Source organism: Chionomys nivalis, chromosome 3, assembly GCF_950005125.1.
Source record: "Chionomys nivalis chromosome 3, mChiNiv1.1, whole genome shotgun sequence".
NCBI lineage: Eukaryota > Metazoa > Chordata > Mammalia > Rodentia > Cricetidae > Chionomys > Chionomys nivalis.
The window spans coordinates 82,751,428-82,766,841 of NC_080088.1; the positions used below are offsets into that span (position 1 = coordinate 82,751,428).

At 45.7% G+C, this 15,414-nt stretch overlaps 1 protein-coding gene across 1 annotated transcript in view; it reads right to left on the bottom strand.

Annotated features, from left to right (window-relative positions):
* Positions 1-447: 447 nt before the first annotated feature.
* The window catches only part of Rxfp2 (relaxin family peptide receptor 2), a 55,299-nt gene continuing 40,332 nt past the window's right edge, over positions 448-15,414 (bottom strand). Inside the window, exons 13-19 of the mRNA XM_057764697.1 lie at positions 11,929-12,000; positions 11,755-11,826; positions 8,766-8,837; positions 6,137-6,366; positions 4,979-5,389; positions 1,702-1,920; positions 448-707 (exon numbers count right to left, since the gene is read on the bottom strand). Of these exons, the coding sequence (XP_057620680.1) occupies positions 448-707; positions 1,702-1,920; positions 4,979-5,389; positions 6,137-6,366; positions 8,766-8,837; positions 11,755-11,826; positions 11,929-12,000 (1,336 nt within the window). The remainder of the gene's footprint in view (positions 708-1,701; positions 1,921-4,978; positions 5,390-6,136; positions 6,367-8,765; positions 8,838-11,754; positions 11,827-11,928; positions 12,001-15,414) is intronic.

A 15,414-nucleotide genomic window follows, 5' to 3' on the forward strand; every position in this document is an offset into this window, starting at 1 on the left:
GATGCTGATGGTTCATTTGCTACTGAAAGGGCAAGGAAAAAGATGTTCGTTCCGTGTCACGATTGCCGCGCTGGGAGATGTCGTGGTCGTCCTTACTTACAGACAGTGCAAGTCGATGTAGAAGAAGCCCACGCAGTGGCTACACGTGGGCGCTCTCGGGTAGGCAGGCGGTACTGGCTACCTGGAGATCCACCGTATGCCAGCCTGCGTGGATTCACTTGTGCATGCCAGGCCTGGCCAGGTGAAGAGGGGAGGCTTTCCATGTAGTTCCCGCTTGGTGGATGGGTCATAGCGCTGTCACCAGAAGGCAGGGTCAACAGTCATTCCACAGTATCCCTGATGCTGAAAGGGTGGCTGCTGGCCAAGATGGAAACCGTCTCTGATGCATCTTCCCCAAATTGTACCTTCTTTTAGGTAGTACCCTCAAAGTCCCGCGACCCAAAACCACTATGGGGAGACTGGCTTCATTATACTGTCCCCAAGGGCTATTCTGTTCAGAACTCCGAGTCTAAGCGAGGAGTCATCGGTCCACACAATGGAGGTGGATAAGCTTTTCTTCTTGACTTTGAAAATCGATTTCCTCCGGTGCTTGTGCAGCAACTGTTTCAACTTGTCCTTAAAAAAGGAGGTGGTGAGAGTGTAGAGGATGGGGTTCAGGGCGCTGTTTACCGGAAGGAAAAACACCACTATCCAGGAAGTGATCGTACCTGGGGAAGGAAATGAAGTGTGAGAAGGAACAGAAAGTGGCTCCTCCCTTTTTGTTCCCCAAGATCCAATCCCCTAGTCTCGTCCCTAGCACTGTAACAGAACACCAGTTGCGCTCCCGCCACCTCCCCAGCAGGCAGCTTCTGTGGATCCCACATACCGTCCCTTCCTAGCCTCCCTCCCTGAACTGGTCGCTGTATCTTGGCTTCCAACTCCAGCGGGCACCCCTGCTAAACCACAGGCCACACTGACAGAAAACCAGGTAGGCTGCCTGCCGGCCTTCTCCCCTCTTTGTCTTTCCCTAGACCCAACTCCTCCAGTCTCATCCTCCTGCCCTGCTGCAGAACACCTGTTGAAAGCCTTCCTTTCCTGTCTGCACCGCTACTACCATCTCCTGCGGACCCCACAGATCTTCCCCTTTTAACCCCGCCCCCTTGTTGCCTCGTCCCAGACTCCAGCCCCAGCAGACTCCACCTGCTAACCCCAGGGCAGCTGCTCCCAGGGTACTAAGTTGGATGGAGGTGGATCCACACCTCTCCTTCTGTTCCTGAGTTCCGATTCCCCTGCTTCACCTCTGGCTCTGCAGCAGGAAACCTGCTGTGGTCTCCCTTTCCTCTTTGACCCCATCTCCAACAGATCACAAAGACCTTCTCCTCCAATCCTCCCCACCCCCCACAACTCACTCCAGTTACCCAGCCCCCAACACCAACAGACCTTCCCTGTGAACACACCAGCTGAAGAGGCCAGAGAAACAGGTAACACACAGTCATTGCATGCAGTGTTCTTATTCTTCCTCACTGGACTGCACCACTGCCCACTGCCTGACTTAGAATATTAATTATAAAACACTGTGGTGGCAATGGTAACTCTTTGTATTGACGCCATAGACACTTACAGAGACCTTACCGCATGGAAGGGGCTCGCCCAGACTCTGGCCTTGTCAAACAAAGGGCCTAAGAAGGCACAGTGTACCTGGGAATGAGGAAGGGGACTGACCTGGTATCTCCACTTTAAGGAGAGACAGGGTTTTGACGACAAACACGGGGATCCAGCAGATGGCATCTGAGAACACGATAAAGAAGAAGCGGTTTGCAACGGCCACCTCCTTCCGGATGTGGTTCCTCACTTCTGCAGTCTGAAGGGCTGTTTTCTGGATAGAGCAGAACATGGCGACATAGGAGAACACAATGACGAGGAAAGCCAGCAAGTTCACACCTGTTGGGAAGAGCACATTGGCTTTACATCTCCGTGGGAAGTCAGTAGAGACACATCAGCTACGTGGCTGTTAACATGGTCCCCGGGCACCGGGGTTCCCAGAAGCACCCTCTTCTGTGTGCTCCAAGGTGTGGAGCGGAACTTCCCAAGTTCAGGAAATAATTTCAAGAACTGGGTTTTGATTAGCCCTACAGAGGGATTTCAAAGGCGAAAGTTTTTTATTAAGAATTAGGCCTGGAAATTCAGATTTGTAATACCATGAAGCAAAACTGCCTTTCTTTTCTTCTTCTTCTTTCTCTCTCTCTCCTGAGACAAGGTCACACATTATGCAGCCTTGGGTGGCCTTGAACTCACAGACGTCTGCTTGTCTCTACCTCCTGAGGATTAAAGGTGTGCACCACCGCACTTGGCAAGACTGTTATAGGAAAAACACACTTTCATGTTCTCTGTCTGTCACTCACTTACTACACACACACACACACGCACACCACACACCATACAAACACACATGGAGTTTCGTTGTTAGTTCCTGGAAGGTCACCCGTTAAGGTATTGCTGTAAGTATAGTGCTTGTCTCAAAAAGTAGATAGCAATCTTAGTTCCTTGATATATATTCATATATATATATGAATAAAAGAATCTTAGAATTAATCATAAATATAACTGCCTCAGAAGCACTCTTCTTTATGTTTTGACCCTTCAATAAATGTAACACATCAGACGAAAATGCAATTTTGTTTACTTTTGCTTAGATTGCTCACAGTAATTTGATTCGTTGCGATTCAGAGCCCTTTAAACTCAATTTAGAAAAGAAATGAAAATGTTAAAAACACAACTAAATGAATCACTCTTTGGAGGCCAGTTTCACAGATAGACCCTATAACATTGATTTCTTGTTCCTTTGCTTACTTTATTCTTGCCGCAATAAAAGGAACATCCAAGACAGCGATTATCAAATTCTTTTTGATAAGCATAAAATTTGCATATGTTTCCAGAGCTGCTAAAAACCATGCTCAATCTGAATTTAGACTGTGTGGAAGACTGGTAACGGCAGGGAAAACGGTTCAGGTTCAAGGTTACTTTTAACCACAGTGTTTCGTCATCCATGGACTCTCACTACCTTGTGCTACAACAGCATTTTATAAGCCTGGCTTGTCTGAGGCCTCTCCTCAGAAAGCTTTGTTTGGCGTAAAGCAAAATGGCTCCGTGGCAGGAGCTGGACCCGCTTTAGCCGTCTCACGCCTTAGCTGTAAGATTCGACTTCCCAGCACTGCAGCTGGGCCTGGCCCCTGGCTTTGGGTCTCTGATCCCACCGTCTTTTCCCAGAGCACAGCTCCCACCCCCGCCATCCTCTGGCTTCACTTGGCTTTGCCTCCTCATCCCTGGGGCTTCATTTCTCGTCAAAGATGTGGAAACATGGTCCTCCCATGTGGGGCAAGTAGGATGTCCTGTACGCTTCGCCCATGGTGCTTGTCGGCCTGAGCTGTGGGGACGCTTCTGAGGAGGGTCGGTGTCCTGCTTTCTGTTCTGTAATATCTGCGAGAGCGGGGGCCAGTGTAGCTCTAGCTTTTAATATTGGGACAGCTCATAGAAGACTCGCAATAAATCCTTGACCTCATGAATAGACAGTAGTGGGCATGTGCATGTGGGTGCGTGTGCTTACATAGGCACACACATGAGTGTACGTGGCTGTGTGTGCTTACATAGGCACACACATGAGTGTATGACAGTGCGTGTGCTTACATGGGCACACACATGAGTGTATGTGGGTGTGTGTGCTTACATGGGCACACACATGAGTGTATGTGGGTGCGTGTGCTTACATGGGCACACACATGAGTGTATGTGGGTGCATGTGCTTACATAGGCACACACGAGTGCATGTGGCTGAGTGTGCTTACATACGCACATCCATGAAGGTCTTTGTGAGGTATGCCTGTGCTGGTAGCTGTGAAGAGGAGAGCCTGGAGGAAGCACACACTGTCTACGGTATCCCGAAAGGACAAACTTATGAAAACACGTATACCAAGAAAGAGTGGTATGTGGGGAGAGCGCCCACAGTGGTATAAAGAAAGAGTGCTGCATTTCAGAAAAGGAGAAGGGACACTGGGGAAAGGGACATGGCGGTTCGGGTCACCCCAGGACAGGGTTTAAGCTGCCCATTTGAACTTGATCTTGAAAGTCGTTTGGGGGTTGATGGTTTCAGATTGGAGAGAAGCGGTTGTTTTTGTAGCCAAGTTCTGACAGAGCTGACAGACAGATGACAGACAGACAGATGTGAGGGAGGAAGACTACCATGTCAAGGGCGGTGGGAGGTGACAGCAGTGAGTGGAGACGTAGGGCAGAGGAAAACTCTTTTTACAAGAGAGCGACAAAAAGCTTCTTGATGAGGAAGATGAGGGGCAAGAAGGGAATAGAATAATGTGTTAGCTAAAAATGCTTTGGGAGCCACCTTCATTCCAAGCAGAATTAAGGCGTGTTACACAATAACAAAGAAAACTAATGTTAAGGTCTCAGTCTGTCATTCATTTATAGTAGAAAACATGGGATCATCATTTCTAAGGAAAAAGTCGGGAAGTTAAGGAAAGTGAGAATTGGTATCGCGTGGCCTCAAGAGCAGTTTTAACAAAAGGCAGTGTATCTGCGGGGGTTTAGATGACCTGTTTGCGATTTTCTAGAATTGTATTAATATTTATTTAAGTTATAACTAAATTGTTACAAAAAAAAAGATCTTTTAAAGGCATTTGAGTAATTTGGTAGGATTTCAGGACTGGACATATACTTAGAATTTTTCCAGGCCGTGCTTGCTATGAAAGAAAAGCAAAAAGAATTCAAGGGTGATTTAAAAACAAAAATCACTCAAAGGTCCTGAGAGGATATCTTTGTCTTCTGTCCTACATTTCAGCAATACAAAATTTAATAATAATAAAAAAACCACCTACAAAATGAACGTGAAGAACCTTCCTTTCTGAATGGACCCATTCATATCTGATGGCTTGTGTCATTTCTAGGAAAATGGTGGGTGGTGTCTTTCTGGGAAAAGAAAAGTAAAATTTACCTAGGAAAATCCCAAGGGAGTACCCTCTACTTCCAAAATCTTCTGCTTGGTCATAATGAAGTGGGAAGCAAACTCCATTTTTCCCATAAAAGTTGCCAAAATAATCCTCGCTGGTGAAGGGAATGGCCGCTATGAGAAATCCCAGTCCCCAGGCGCAGCCGAGGGCCACCGCAGTCTGGCGCTTGCCGGGGCGCAGGTTGCTGAAAGGGTAGACGATGACCAGGAACTTCTCCAGGGTCAGGAAAGTCAGCAGCAGCACCGACACCTCCGTGGACAGCGTGGCCAGGAAGCCCAGGAGGCGGCAGGGTACACTCTCCATCCACAGCAGCGCGTACTTCTGATACTGCCCTCGGTACTTGATGTCAAAGGCGCCCACGAAGAACAGGTACACCCCCATGAGGCAGTCAGCACCTGCGGGAACCCAAGCAGCCCGTGGCGGTAGTGCTCAGCATAAGACCTTTTATTTTCCTAGATTCTGCTTCCTGTATTAAATGAACTGACTAGACTACCAACCAGCCAATGGACCTGATCTGGTTTCTGGTTTAAAGGGTGGAAGAGGGAACACTTCTTGAGGGCTAGTACTTAAATGAGAACGCGCACTACTGGTATAGTTAATAAAATATTCTTGTCTAACATGAATATCTAGCCCTCCTTTCCTTGACAGTGGGGGGCAGAGCGGGTGGGGATCTGGTTTTTTAAGCACAGGGGCCTTTGTAATTGAAATTAATAATACATTAAATTAATAATAATACGACTTGAAGAAATTAGTTTACAAATCTCCAAACTTATTCCATTTTCCATCCCTCACTCATTGAGCTGTGAATCCATTTCTACGACATGATCCCCAGGGCTATGTTTCATGCTGAGAGCCTGTAACCTAAAGTCACAAAGAGCAGTGCATTTATACCTAGAAAAGATCTGCCCACCAAAACTAATTTGGATTGAAGGATATTTGTTGAATATACAATCCTAAATATAATATATACACAAAATTAAATGTGTATATATACATACATATATTATATATATACATATCAGCTCATAGAAGATGATCTATTTATACAAGAAACATACTTACAACAAAGAAGATAATCTATTTATACAATAAACGTACTTACAACAAAGAAGATAATCTATTTATACAAGAAACATACTTACAACAAAGGATTTTGATGGACATAGCGTGAGTCGTGTTCTCAGCCTTAATAAGAGATCTCACGGCAATGACAAGGAAATTCCCAACGCTGGTAATGAAAGCTATAACCCAGACAGACACTCTGAGGATATTGTTAGCCAAGAGGTCCTCAGATGAAGAAATGCCGTCAGTCGAGGGCATACAGATTCGGACATGGGGAACATAGGAGCAGTATCGAAAGGCTTTCAAGTAACTGGAGTCAAAAGGAGAGAAAGGAGACAGTTATTGGACAGCGGTGACTGAGGGAGCCCTACCAGGCTACAGGCGGGAAGCAGGGGCTGGCACTTTGCTGGTTTGTTTATTACTGTGAAGGGTTTTTGTTCTTGTGTAATTTGTTAGTCTAGGTGTGGCTGTAAGGGGAACTTAGTACCACAAGGACACAGACTTCAAAGCGTGTGTCTGCGTCTAGAGAGAGTCACGGGTGTGGGGGACCATAGAGATCTGGGCATGGGGCTCCACTACCATGCCCAGCCATACTGGTTGTGATGTTTTAATTCTCACTGGGTAAACAGCAGATCACTGTCACATAGGTGATCTCTAACCAACATCCCAGGCTTTCACTGTAAGGAACCTACGACTCCCAAAAAATGTTCTCAGTGAACACTGACTGTCTAGCCTTCTCCTTGTCCTGGCATGAGGGTGGAGTCTGAGACTAGAAAAATTGAGTCTGGAGCTGGGAGGAGAAGCAGTGACCTTAAACACAGGGTTCCTATCAGAGTTTCTTCCAGGGACTTAAATTCTAGCGGGAAATGAAGGTTTGTTTGTGGCCAATGCATTTGTAATCTGGGCATGGGGAGTCTCGACGGTCGGAATGGGCCAGCTCACCCCAGACTTGTGTCTTTAGATTTTCTCCCTTAGCTAAGCTGGGTCTTAAAGTTCACTGCTTAAATCTTTTCCCCAGCGGAATATACTTTAACCATCTCCTAATTCAGATTCCATGCCAGCAATTAGATGATGAAGTGATACTTTGTGGAGCCCTCTTAAGATGGCTTGCCTGGGTGCCCTTAGTTGCCTGGCCTCTCACCCAAATACAGTGACCTTCTAACCCCGCACAAGCCAGACTCCTCCCCTTCTAAGGGGCATCTGTGCTTTTCCTTTGGATGCATTCGGGTTGTCTCGAGTGCCACATGACTGCCCATGCGGAGTCCTCATTTGTCTATTTTGTTCCATGAATCTTCAGGGAATTTAATAGACATTTACTTATTGGCTCATTTACTCTGATTTCAAAGCTAAATGAAAGTCCTCTGGCATGTTCTTCCTCTTGCTTATGTGCCTGTTGGATGCCAAGGACCCAGCAAGCAAAGGACTATAGATGGTTGGGTGTTGGGTGTTGGGTGTGTTGGAGACATAGAAGGAAAATTTCAGCCCAAGTGGTGTATAGTTCGGCTTCCTAGCACCTGGCATCCAATTAAAGGAGATAGACATCTGGATATGATTGTCTTTTCCTATCCTGGAATCCCGGCACACACTCGACCCCTCGGCTCTTTTAGGATTCCATTGTGTTTATCATCTTCAGAGAGAGTCCTGTCAGTTCTCCCAGTGTACCCAGAGGTAGGAGGAAGGAACGGGGTGAGGAGAGAGGGATGCTTCAACAACGAAAGGCCAAGTAAAGGAAAAGAAAGGGAAGGAAAGCAGGCCATTCCGTAGGGATGCAGCTAAGCTAGCTCGTTTTGTGTTTGCTGTTGGTCCCTCTGTGGGCCTCAACTTTGCCCTTTAGAAAAGCAGCTTCACCAAACTCTGACAAGGCTGGGTTTCTCTGTTCTAAGGAAACTCACCTCCCGCCGGCAGCGAGTAGAGGATAGCCTCGTTAATTATTTATCTAGTGGTGCCCCGGGAGGAGAAATGAACAAAAGCTCTCGGATGCGCACTGGACACCTGTCTTTGAGGCACCACACCTGCCCAGATAGACCCAGAGTGTTCTCCCCAAAAAAGCACCTGAATTCACATCAACACTCTCATCGACTGGCTGCACCCAACTTGGGATCTTACATCGAGTTCTCCCTATTTTTGTGGATGACAATGGTTAATTTTGAAATTAGGAACATATATACAGTTGAGAATGAAATGATCATGTTAAAAAAAACACATACATGAACACAACTTACACAGTGCACTTTAGTCTTATATATTCAAGGACTTAACAAAGCTACGATAAAGATTAATTACCTCCATTTTGCAGTGCACTTAATAAGAGAAACAACACCTGGAATCTACAAAGCCCAAATCTTAGAGCAGCCGACTGCTCACTCATGTGAAGTGAATTAATGTTTCCAGGTCTCCTGAGTACCCTTTAGCCAGGGACTTCATTTGATGTAATGTGTGGCATTCTGGTACCCTGATCTCTTATTGGGCCTCAATTGGATAAACATCGTGTTTCCAGAGAGAAGGGTCATTCATGTCGGCACATCATTATATTGAACTCTATTTGAACAGGGACCAAAGGTGACAAAATTAAAAAGTTCTCAATAGAAAAGAAGACGTTTGTTGCATACAAACACAGTTCAGTGATAATTAGACAGTTATCAGAGCATGAGAATATTTGAATTAATTCATCATGCCTTCTTTTCCCTCCACCCCTTCAAGCATACATACATGTGAGAGAGGTTCTTCATGGACTGGAACATGACTGTGTTTATGTTTGGAATCTCTATCCTTTCCAGGTCTCTGGAAAATATATACAATAGGTTTAATGTTTTTAGGGCTAAACTTTGAAATTATTTCATTTTTTGGTTGCATCTTAAAGTTGACGCTTCCAATTCAAATATGGATAAAAATTTCATAGTAGACATTTCTGAGAAAATTATCATTAATATAAAAATCTTCTGTAAGTGGGAGTTTCCTTACTACCCAAATGCAGAATTATGTTCTAATATAACCCTTTGGTGCTATATATTGAAATGGCAGAGCCGGGAGAGTTTGGTTCAGTGGTTGCACGCTTGCCCAACAAACACAAGGTTCTGGCTTCCAGCACCAGAAGTGATAAACATACAAACAAGCAATCCATAGACCAAATGGCAGTGGTGTCTGATGTAAATATAACACAATTTGTATACCTTGATTTAGTCAACACTGCCATGGAAATTCATTCCATGGTTCATTCCATAGTTAGCACTTTTAACTAGAAAACACCACTCAAGTGAGTCCCCTGCGACTTTGGACTTGAATACGCATTTTCCTGGTCTGTGCATCTTTGGAGTGGAGCCACAGAGGCAGCGGGAAGAGTCAGCTGCTCGGATCTTCATTTACTTCAACCCCAGAGGAAGCATCATTCTTGTCCCTCCAGGCTCTAGAACACATCTTCAAAGGGCTCCAGCAGGCATCCGGACATTTTGAAATTATCTGGGTGCTTCTTAAGGATCTCGGAATCCTTTGGGGCACTGCGAAGGAAGAGCCATAGACCTCTCCCAGATCAAATAGGGAAAAGGCTCTGGAAAGCAATGACATCCTTCTGCTTGCAGCGTGGGCTCGGAAGCTGCCGTTTAAAACCAGGTTTGTATCCTGTTGCTTTCCTCTGATCAGAATCAAGATTTCACAACATTGTTTTGAGTTGAGTTCTCCTTGGCCCAGTGGCTCTTTCACAGAAGAGTCCCCTTGCTCTCTGGACCAGAATCACAACTTGAAGATATACTGCTACTACAGTGACCCCTGTGGGAAAACACCCTGAGATCTCTCTACCCCCCTCTTCATCTGTTCCCCAGCTTTCTCCTTCTCTACCGCCACTGACATTTTATGTGGACTGTGTGACCGCTACAACATAGAGCCATTATATCTTGGTTGTAAGACAGTGCAATATATGAGTTGATGTCCAGGGTGAAAAATGTGTACCAGTGAATCTCAGAAACAGAAATCGGACAGTAAATAAATGTGAGCACAAAGGGAGGAATGTGGACTTAACTGCTCCTACCTACTTTTGGAAAGGGATCATTCTGGATAGCCTCCCTTTTAGAAATGTGTTCGGTGAACCTAGAACCTTAAGCCAGCCAAGTTCTCTGCCACTGAGCTACATTCCCCAGCGCTTTAAATGTCTTCCTACATAGGACTGCTTTGCACAAGAAATTGAGTATTTATAACGAAATATGATAGCATTGTCCACCGAAAGAACCATGTCCATAGCCTGAGGTCTGTTGTCAAGTTTAAAAATAACAGGTTAGGGATGGAGAGATGACTCAGTGTTTAAGAGCACTGACTGCTCTTCCAGAAGAACCAGGTCCACTTCCCAACCCTCACACAGTGGCTCACAGTCCTCCCTAATTCCATGTCCAGAGATCCGATGCCCTCCCCTAGCCTCCAAAGCCACTGGCATGCATGTCCACATCCCTACCCCCAACGTAAATATATAATAAGTCTTTATAAAAGTCACAATAATATATTTATAGATTTTGGTTATTTACAGTTTCCTAAGGGTAAAGGCCATGCTGCCCACTAGCCAATGCTCACTAATGTTGGCTAAAAAACGCTAAATCTTTTGCTAGTTCCTGACAGAAATCTAGTTAACAAAAAGAAATGCAGTGCTGATGATTAGTCTTTGGAAGGAGCTTGGTGTGTTGGAACAGACCTTAGCACGTGGGATGTGGAGGTAGTAGGGTCAGAAGTTCAAGGTCATCCTCAGCTGCACAGTGAGCCTGAGGCTAGCCTGGGCTGTGGGAGACCCTGTCTCAGAAAATCAAACAAAGCCACTGTGTCTCAAACAAGAGAAACAAAGCAAAAACATCAGGAGTCAAAGAAAAATGTTTTAGATTAAAATAGATAATATAATATGGTTTCTGCTCTGAAAAATCAACTTTAGCCAACAGTTGGTCCCCTAGGGGAGAGGAATCACAAAATTTAAGGAATTGGCAGAATTTTTGGTACCAACAGAACCAAAGTTGGTTTAAGCTATAAAATACCGAACAACATTATTTGAATGTTCATCTCTGTGGGATTTTTTCATTTATTAAAAAGTGAAGAAAACCGGGTGGTGGTGGCACACGCCTTTAATTCCAGCACTCGGGAGGCAGAGGCAGACGGATCTCTGTGAGTTTGAGGCCAGCCTGGTCTACAAGAGCTAGTTCCATGACAGGCTCTAAAACTGTAGTGAAACCCTGTCTCAAAAAACAAAACAACAACAACAAAAAAAAAACAAAAAAAAAAAACAAAAAAAAAAGTAAAAATAAAAATAAATAATAAAATAAAAAGTGAAGATCAATTTTTATCCTAAAGATTTCCAGGGAGAGAGGATAGAGGAAAAGAAGGAAGTCTTAGAGAATGCATTTTTGCCGATCTTTTTCAAAACAAAATTGTTACATATTTAATTCTTTGTGAAGGTCATGGGACTAGATTTTCCCTCCAAGTCCAGTCCTCAAGATGGATGCCTATTCGGCTTCACACACAGAGAGAAGCTGCACAATTGAGTGGCCATAGCAGCAACTTTGTACGAGTTAGTTCATAACTGACAGTGGACAGGGACGGTCAGGATTTCCTGGGGACGACTCCTGGGGACTCCTGCTCCAGCATGAGAAATACCCACTTAGAACCAAACACATCGCGAGGCAAGACAGCCTCGCTACAGTGATAGCCAGCATAATCAGAGAGCTTTACTTACAGAGACTGAAGTTGTTTGAGACTTCCAAACTGGTTCTGGTGGATATACAGAAGAGGGTTGGACGACAGGTTCCTTTTTTATCATTGGAGGAGGGGGAGGATAAGTACGGCTGTTAATATTATCTTGGAAGGCTAAGATACGCTCGTTAAATCTGATGATGAGGCAGGGACTTACAGTTTCTGGAGAAGATGCAGGTCGCTGAAAATGTGAGCTGGTAGTTCCGTTATCATATTGCTAGACAAGTCCCTGTTGAAGAGAGTGAAAACCAAAAACAGTCATACTGGGGACAAAGGGCATGGGCATCTCTCCCCACAGTTACCATTTCCCAGTTGATACAAGAGAAGATACGAATCCAGTTCAATCAGGCCGCGAACTTGCAACATATGCCTGTGAATCAACCGAGGGATTTTTCCCATCACTGACAGACCGTGTTGCATGAGGCTCATCCAGTTCCTGTCTGGAATCTCCTCTTACCCCTTTGTCAGTACATTTTGGCTCTGGGATCCTCGATTAATTTCCTGTCTTAAGCATACCCTGCTCACTTCTACCACCCATGTGCCTGGGATTCCCACTTAGCCCACATATGTCTGTCCAGCTAATCTTTTGGAGGTCGAGACTTGCATCTTCTATTTATTTTGCATTCCATCTAAATGAGTGACAGTCTCTGAGTATCTGCTCAGACAATCTCGAGTGGATAAATTTATGTTTTAAATACAGCTCCCCAGCTCCCAGCCCCGTTACTGGGGTTTGAACCTGGGACCTTGTGCATGCTGGTCAAGTGCTCTGTTACATCCCCTGGTGGTTTAATTGCATTCTTATATAGTTCTGTTTTGCACAAGAAAAAATGAGTATTTCTAATGGAATATGAAACCATTGTCCAATCTAGAAAGAGTCATAGGATAGCAGTCACTCTAGAGAGTGTGGCAAAGAGATGTTGCAATTGGAGACACAGATCGGTGGAGGGTCTAAAACATCTCTAAGTAGTGATGATGTTAAAGACGAAACCTGTGGACAATTGCCTAATTAAGTATAAAGCAAAAACACATTTAAAAAATGTGTATGGGTGTTTTGCCTGTCTGTGTGCTTACCGTGTGGGTGTAGTGCTAATCGTCACCAGGAGAAGGCATCAGATCCCCCAGAACTGGAGTGACATTGGTCAGGAACCCGACATGGGTCCTCTGAAGCGCAGCCAGTGCTCTTAACTGCGGAGTCATCTCTCCAGCTCCTGAAGTATAAGATCCTAACTATTCTCGAGATTTAAATAGATATGGGGGAGCTCAAAATAACCATAGAGGATTTTCCCTAAGGAAGTTGAGTTGTAGGAACAACAAGGGTTATGTTCGGATGTGGTCCGCTCCTCTGCTGGTCATGTAGGGGAGGTGTGGTCTTTAGTGTTGAGGTTTAGTGTTGTGGATCCTTCAAAAGGAAGCTCCTAGTGAGGAATGGTTAGGCCTCTGTGTGCACACTCTCGGAAAATACTGACGTAGTTTTAAGGGATTCCAGGTAGCTCCTGCACAAGTTAAAAAAGGGAAAAAAAAAAAAACAACCGGAAGTCTGACTCCTGACTCTTTCACTTCCGGTCTCACCACGTGACCCCCTCCGCTCATGCTCACGGCAATGTTTTCACCGGAGGCTGCACTGATGGATCTTACTGGTCTTGGATTTCCAGGCTTTAGAACTGTGTGGGCTAAGTAAACCTCTTTTTCCATAAAGTCCCAGTCTGTTATGTTGTTACAGGGACAGAAAATGGACAAACGCAGTGATATTACAAGTCAAGGAAGAAACAAAATAAGAAAAGATAAATGATAAGGGGTGGAGCCATCAGTCTTGATTATGGAATTAGAAAGTGACAGACAAAGCCCCAGGATTGGATTTTAGATTTAGTAAAGGAAGAGCAGCTTTTAAGGTAAGAGTAAAGCATAGCTCGAGAAACCGGTGCTTGGGGTTGTGCATCATCTTCAGGAACCCACAAATGACTCAGCACGCGTGGAAGACAAAAAGTTATGGGAGAGATGTAGAAGAAATGCAACTGGAAGGGTCCAAAGATACAGGATATTAGCGTCATTCGCAAGTGTCAAGGTTTTATTTCCCAGAGTGCAGTGGAAGCATTGGAATCACTGAGGATGCTTCTAGAAATGTCACATTCCAGGGACCCAGCCCAGGAGGCTGGTAACTCTCCTTAAATCAGTCTCCTCGGTGATGCTGGCAGTGGAGAACAAGCAGATGAACAGTCACAGTGACAATGGCTGGAGGTGAGGAGTTAGGAGGGGAGCTGAGGATGGAGGAAGGAGTTAGGAGGGGAGGGGAGGGTGGACTTAGGAGGGGAGGGGAGGGTGGACTTAGGAGGGGAGCTGAGGATGGAGGAAGGAGTTAGGAGAGGGAGGTGAGGGTGGAGTTAGGAGGGGAGGTGAGGGTGGAGTTAGGAGAGGGAGGGGAGGGTGGAGTTAGGAGAGGGAGGGGAGGGTGGAGTTAGGAGGGGAGGGGAGGGTGGAGTTAGGAGGGGAGGGGAGGGTGGAGGAAGGAGTTAGGAGGGGAGGTGAGGGTGGAGATAGGAGAGGGAGGTGAGGGTGGAGTTAGGAGGGGAGGGGAGGGTGGAGTTAGGAGGGGAGGGGAGGGTTGAGGGTGGAGTTAGGAGGGGAGGGGAGGGTTGAGGGTGGAGTTAGGAGGGGAGGGAGGTGAGGGTGGAGTTAGGAGGGGAGGTAAGGGTTGATTGTAATCACAGTCTCCTCAGAGACTCTAGCAGGGCTCAGGGTCTGAGAAAACTTAGCATCAGCACAGAGTGGAGGGCTAGGAAGCCGACTTCAGGACTTGCTGTTGGGGCCATTGCAATTATTATTAAGATGGAGAATTCTAGCTAGAATGACCACATTTGCAGCAAACTGTTATTTAGTGTATTACATGGCGGACTGCAGCTAAGTAAGCCATGCTTCCCATGGTGGCACAGTGTTTGCTAGACCAAGAGAGTGCCCAGGAAGGATAGAGACAGAGTACACACACACACACACACACACGCGCGCGCACTCACGCATGCACACACACACACACACACTCCACATATGTACATACACACCAAATGAACACAATACACAGGCCACATATACATCACACATCATACACAGCACACATGCACACACCACACACACACCACACACACCATACCCCCTACACACACACCACAGACACATATACATCATACACATACATACCACACACACCACATGCACACACACCATACACACATACACATACATGCACACACATACCATGCACACACACACCACACACACCATACCCCCTACACAGACACATATACATCATACACATACATACCACACACACCACACACACACACCACACACACCACATACCACATGTGCATACATACCACAATGCACCCCACACATGCACATACCACACACACCACACACATATGCACACCATACACACACATCAGACATGCACACACACATACACACCACATGCACACACACACCATACACACACACGCAGACACATGTGTACCACACATGCATGCAACATACACCACACACATACACACTATAAGCCCTCACCATCCAGGGCATCTACCTCCAGTTTCTGTAACCACATCCATATTCTTTCACCAGACAGGAACAGGAGTGAGTCCCCAAGAGACTCAGT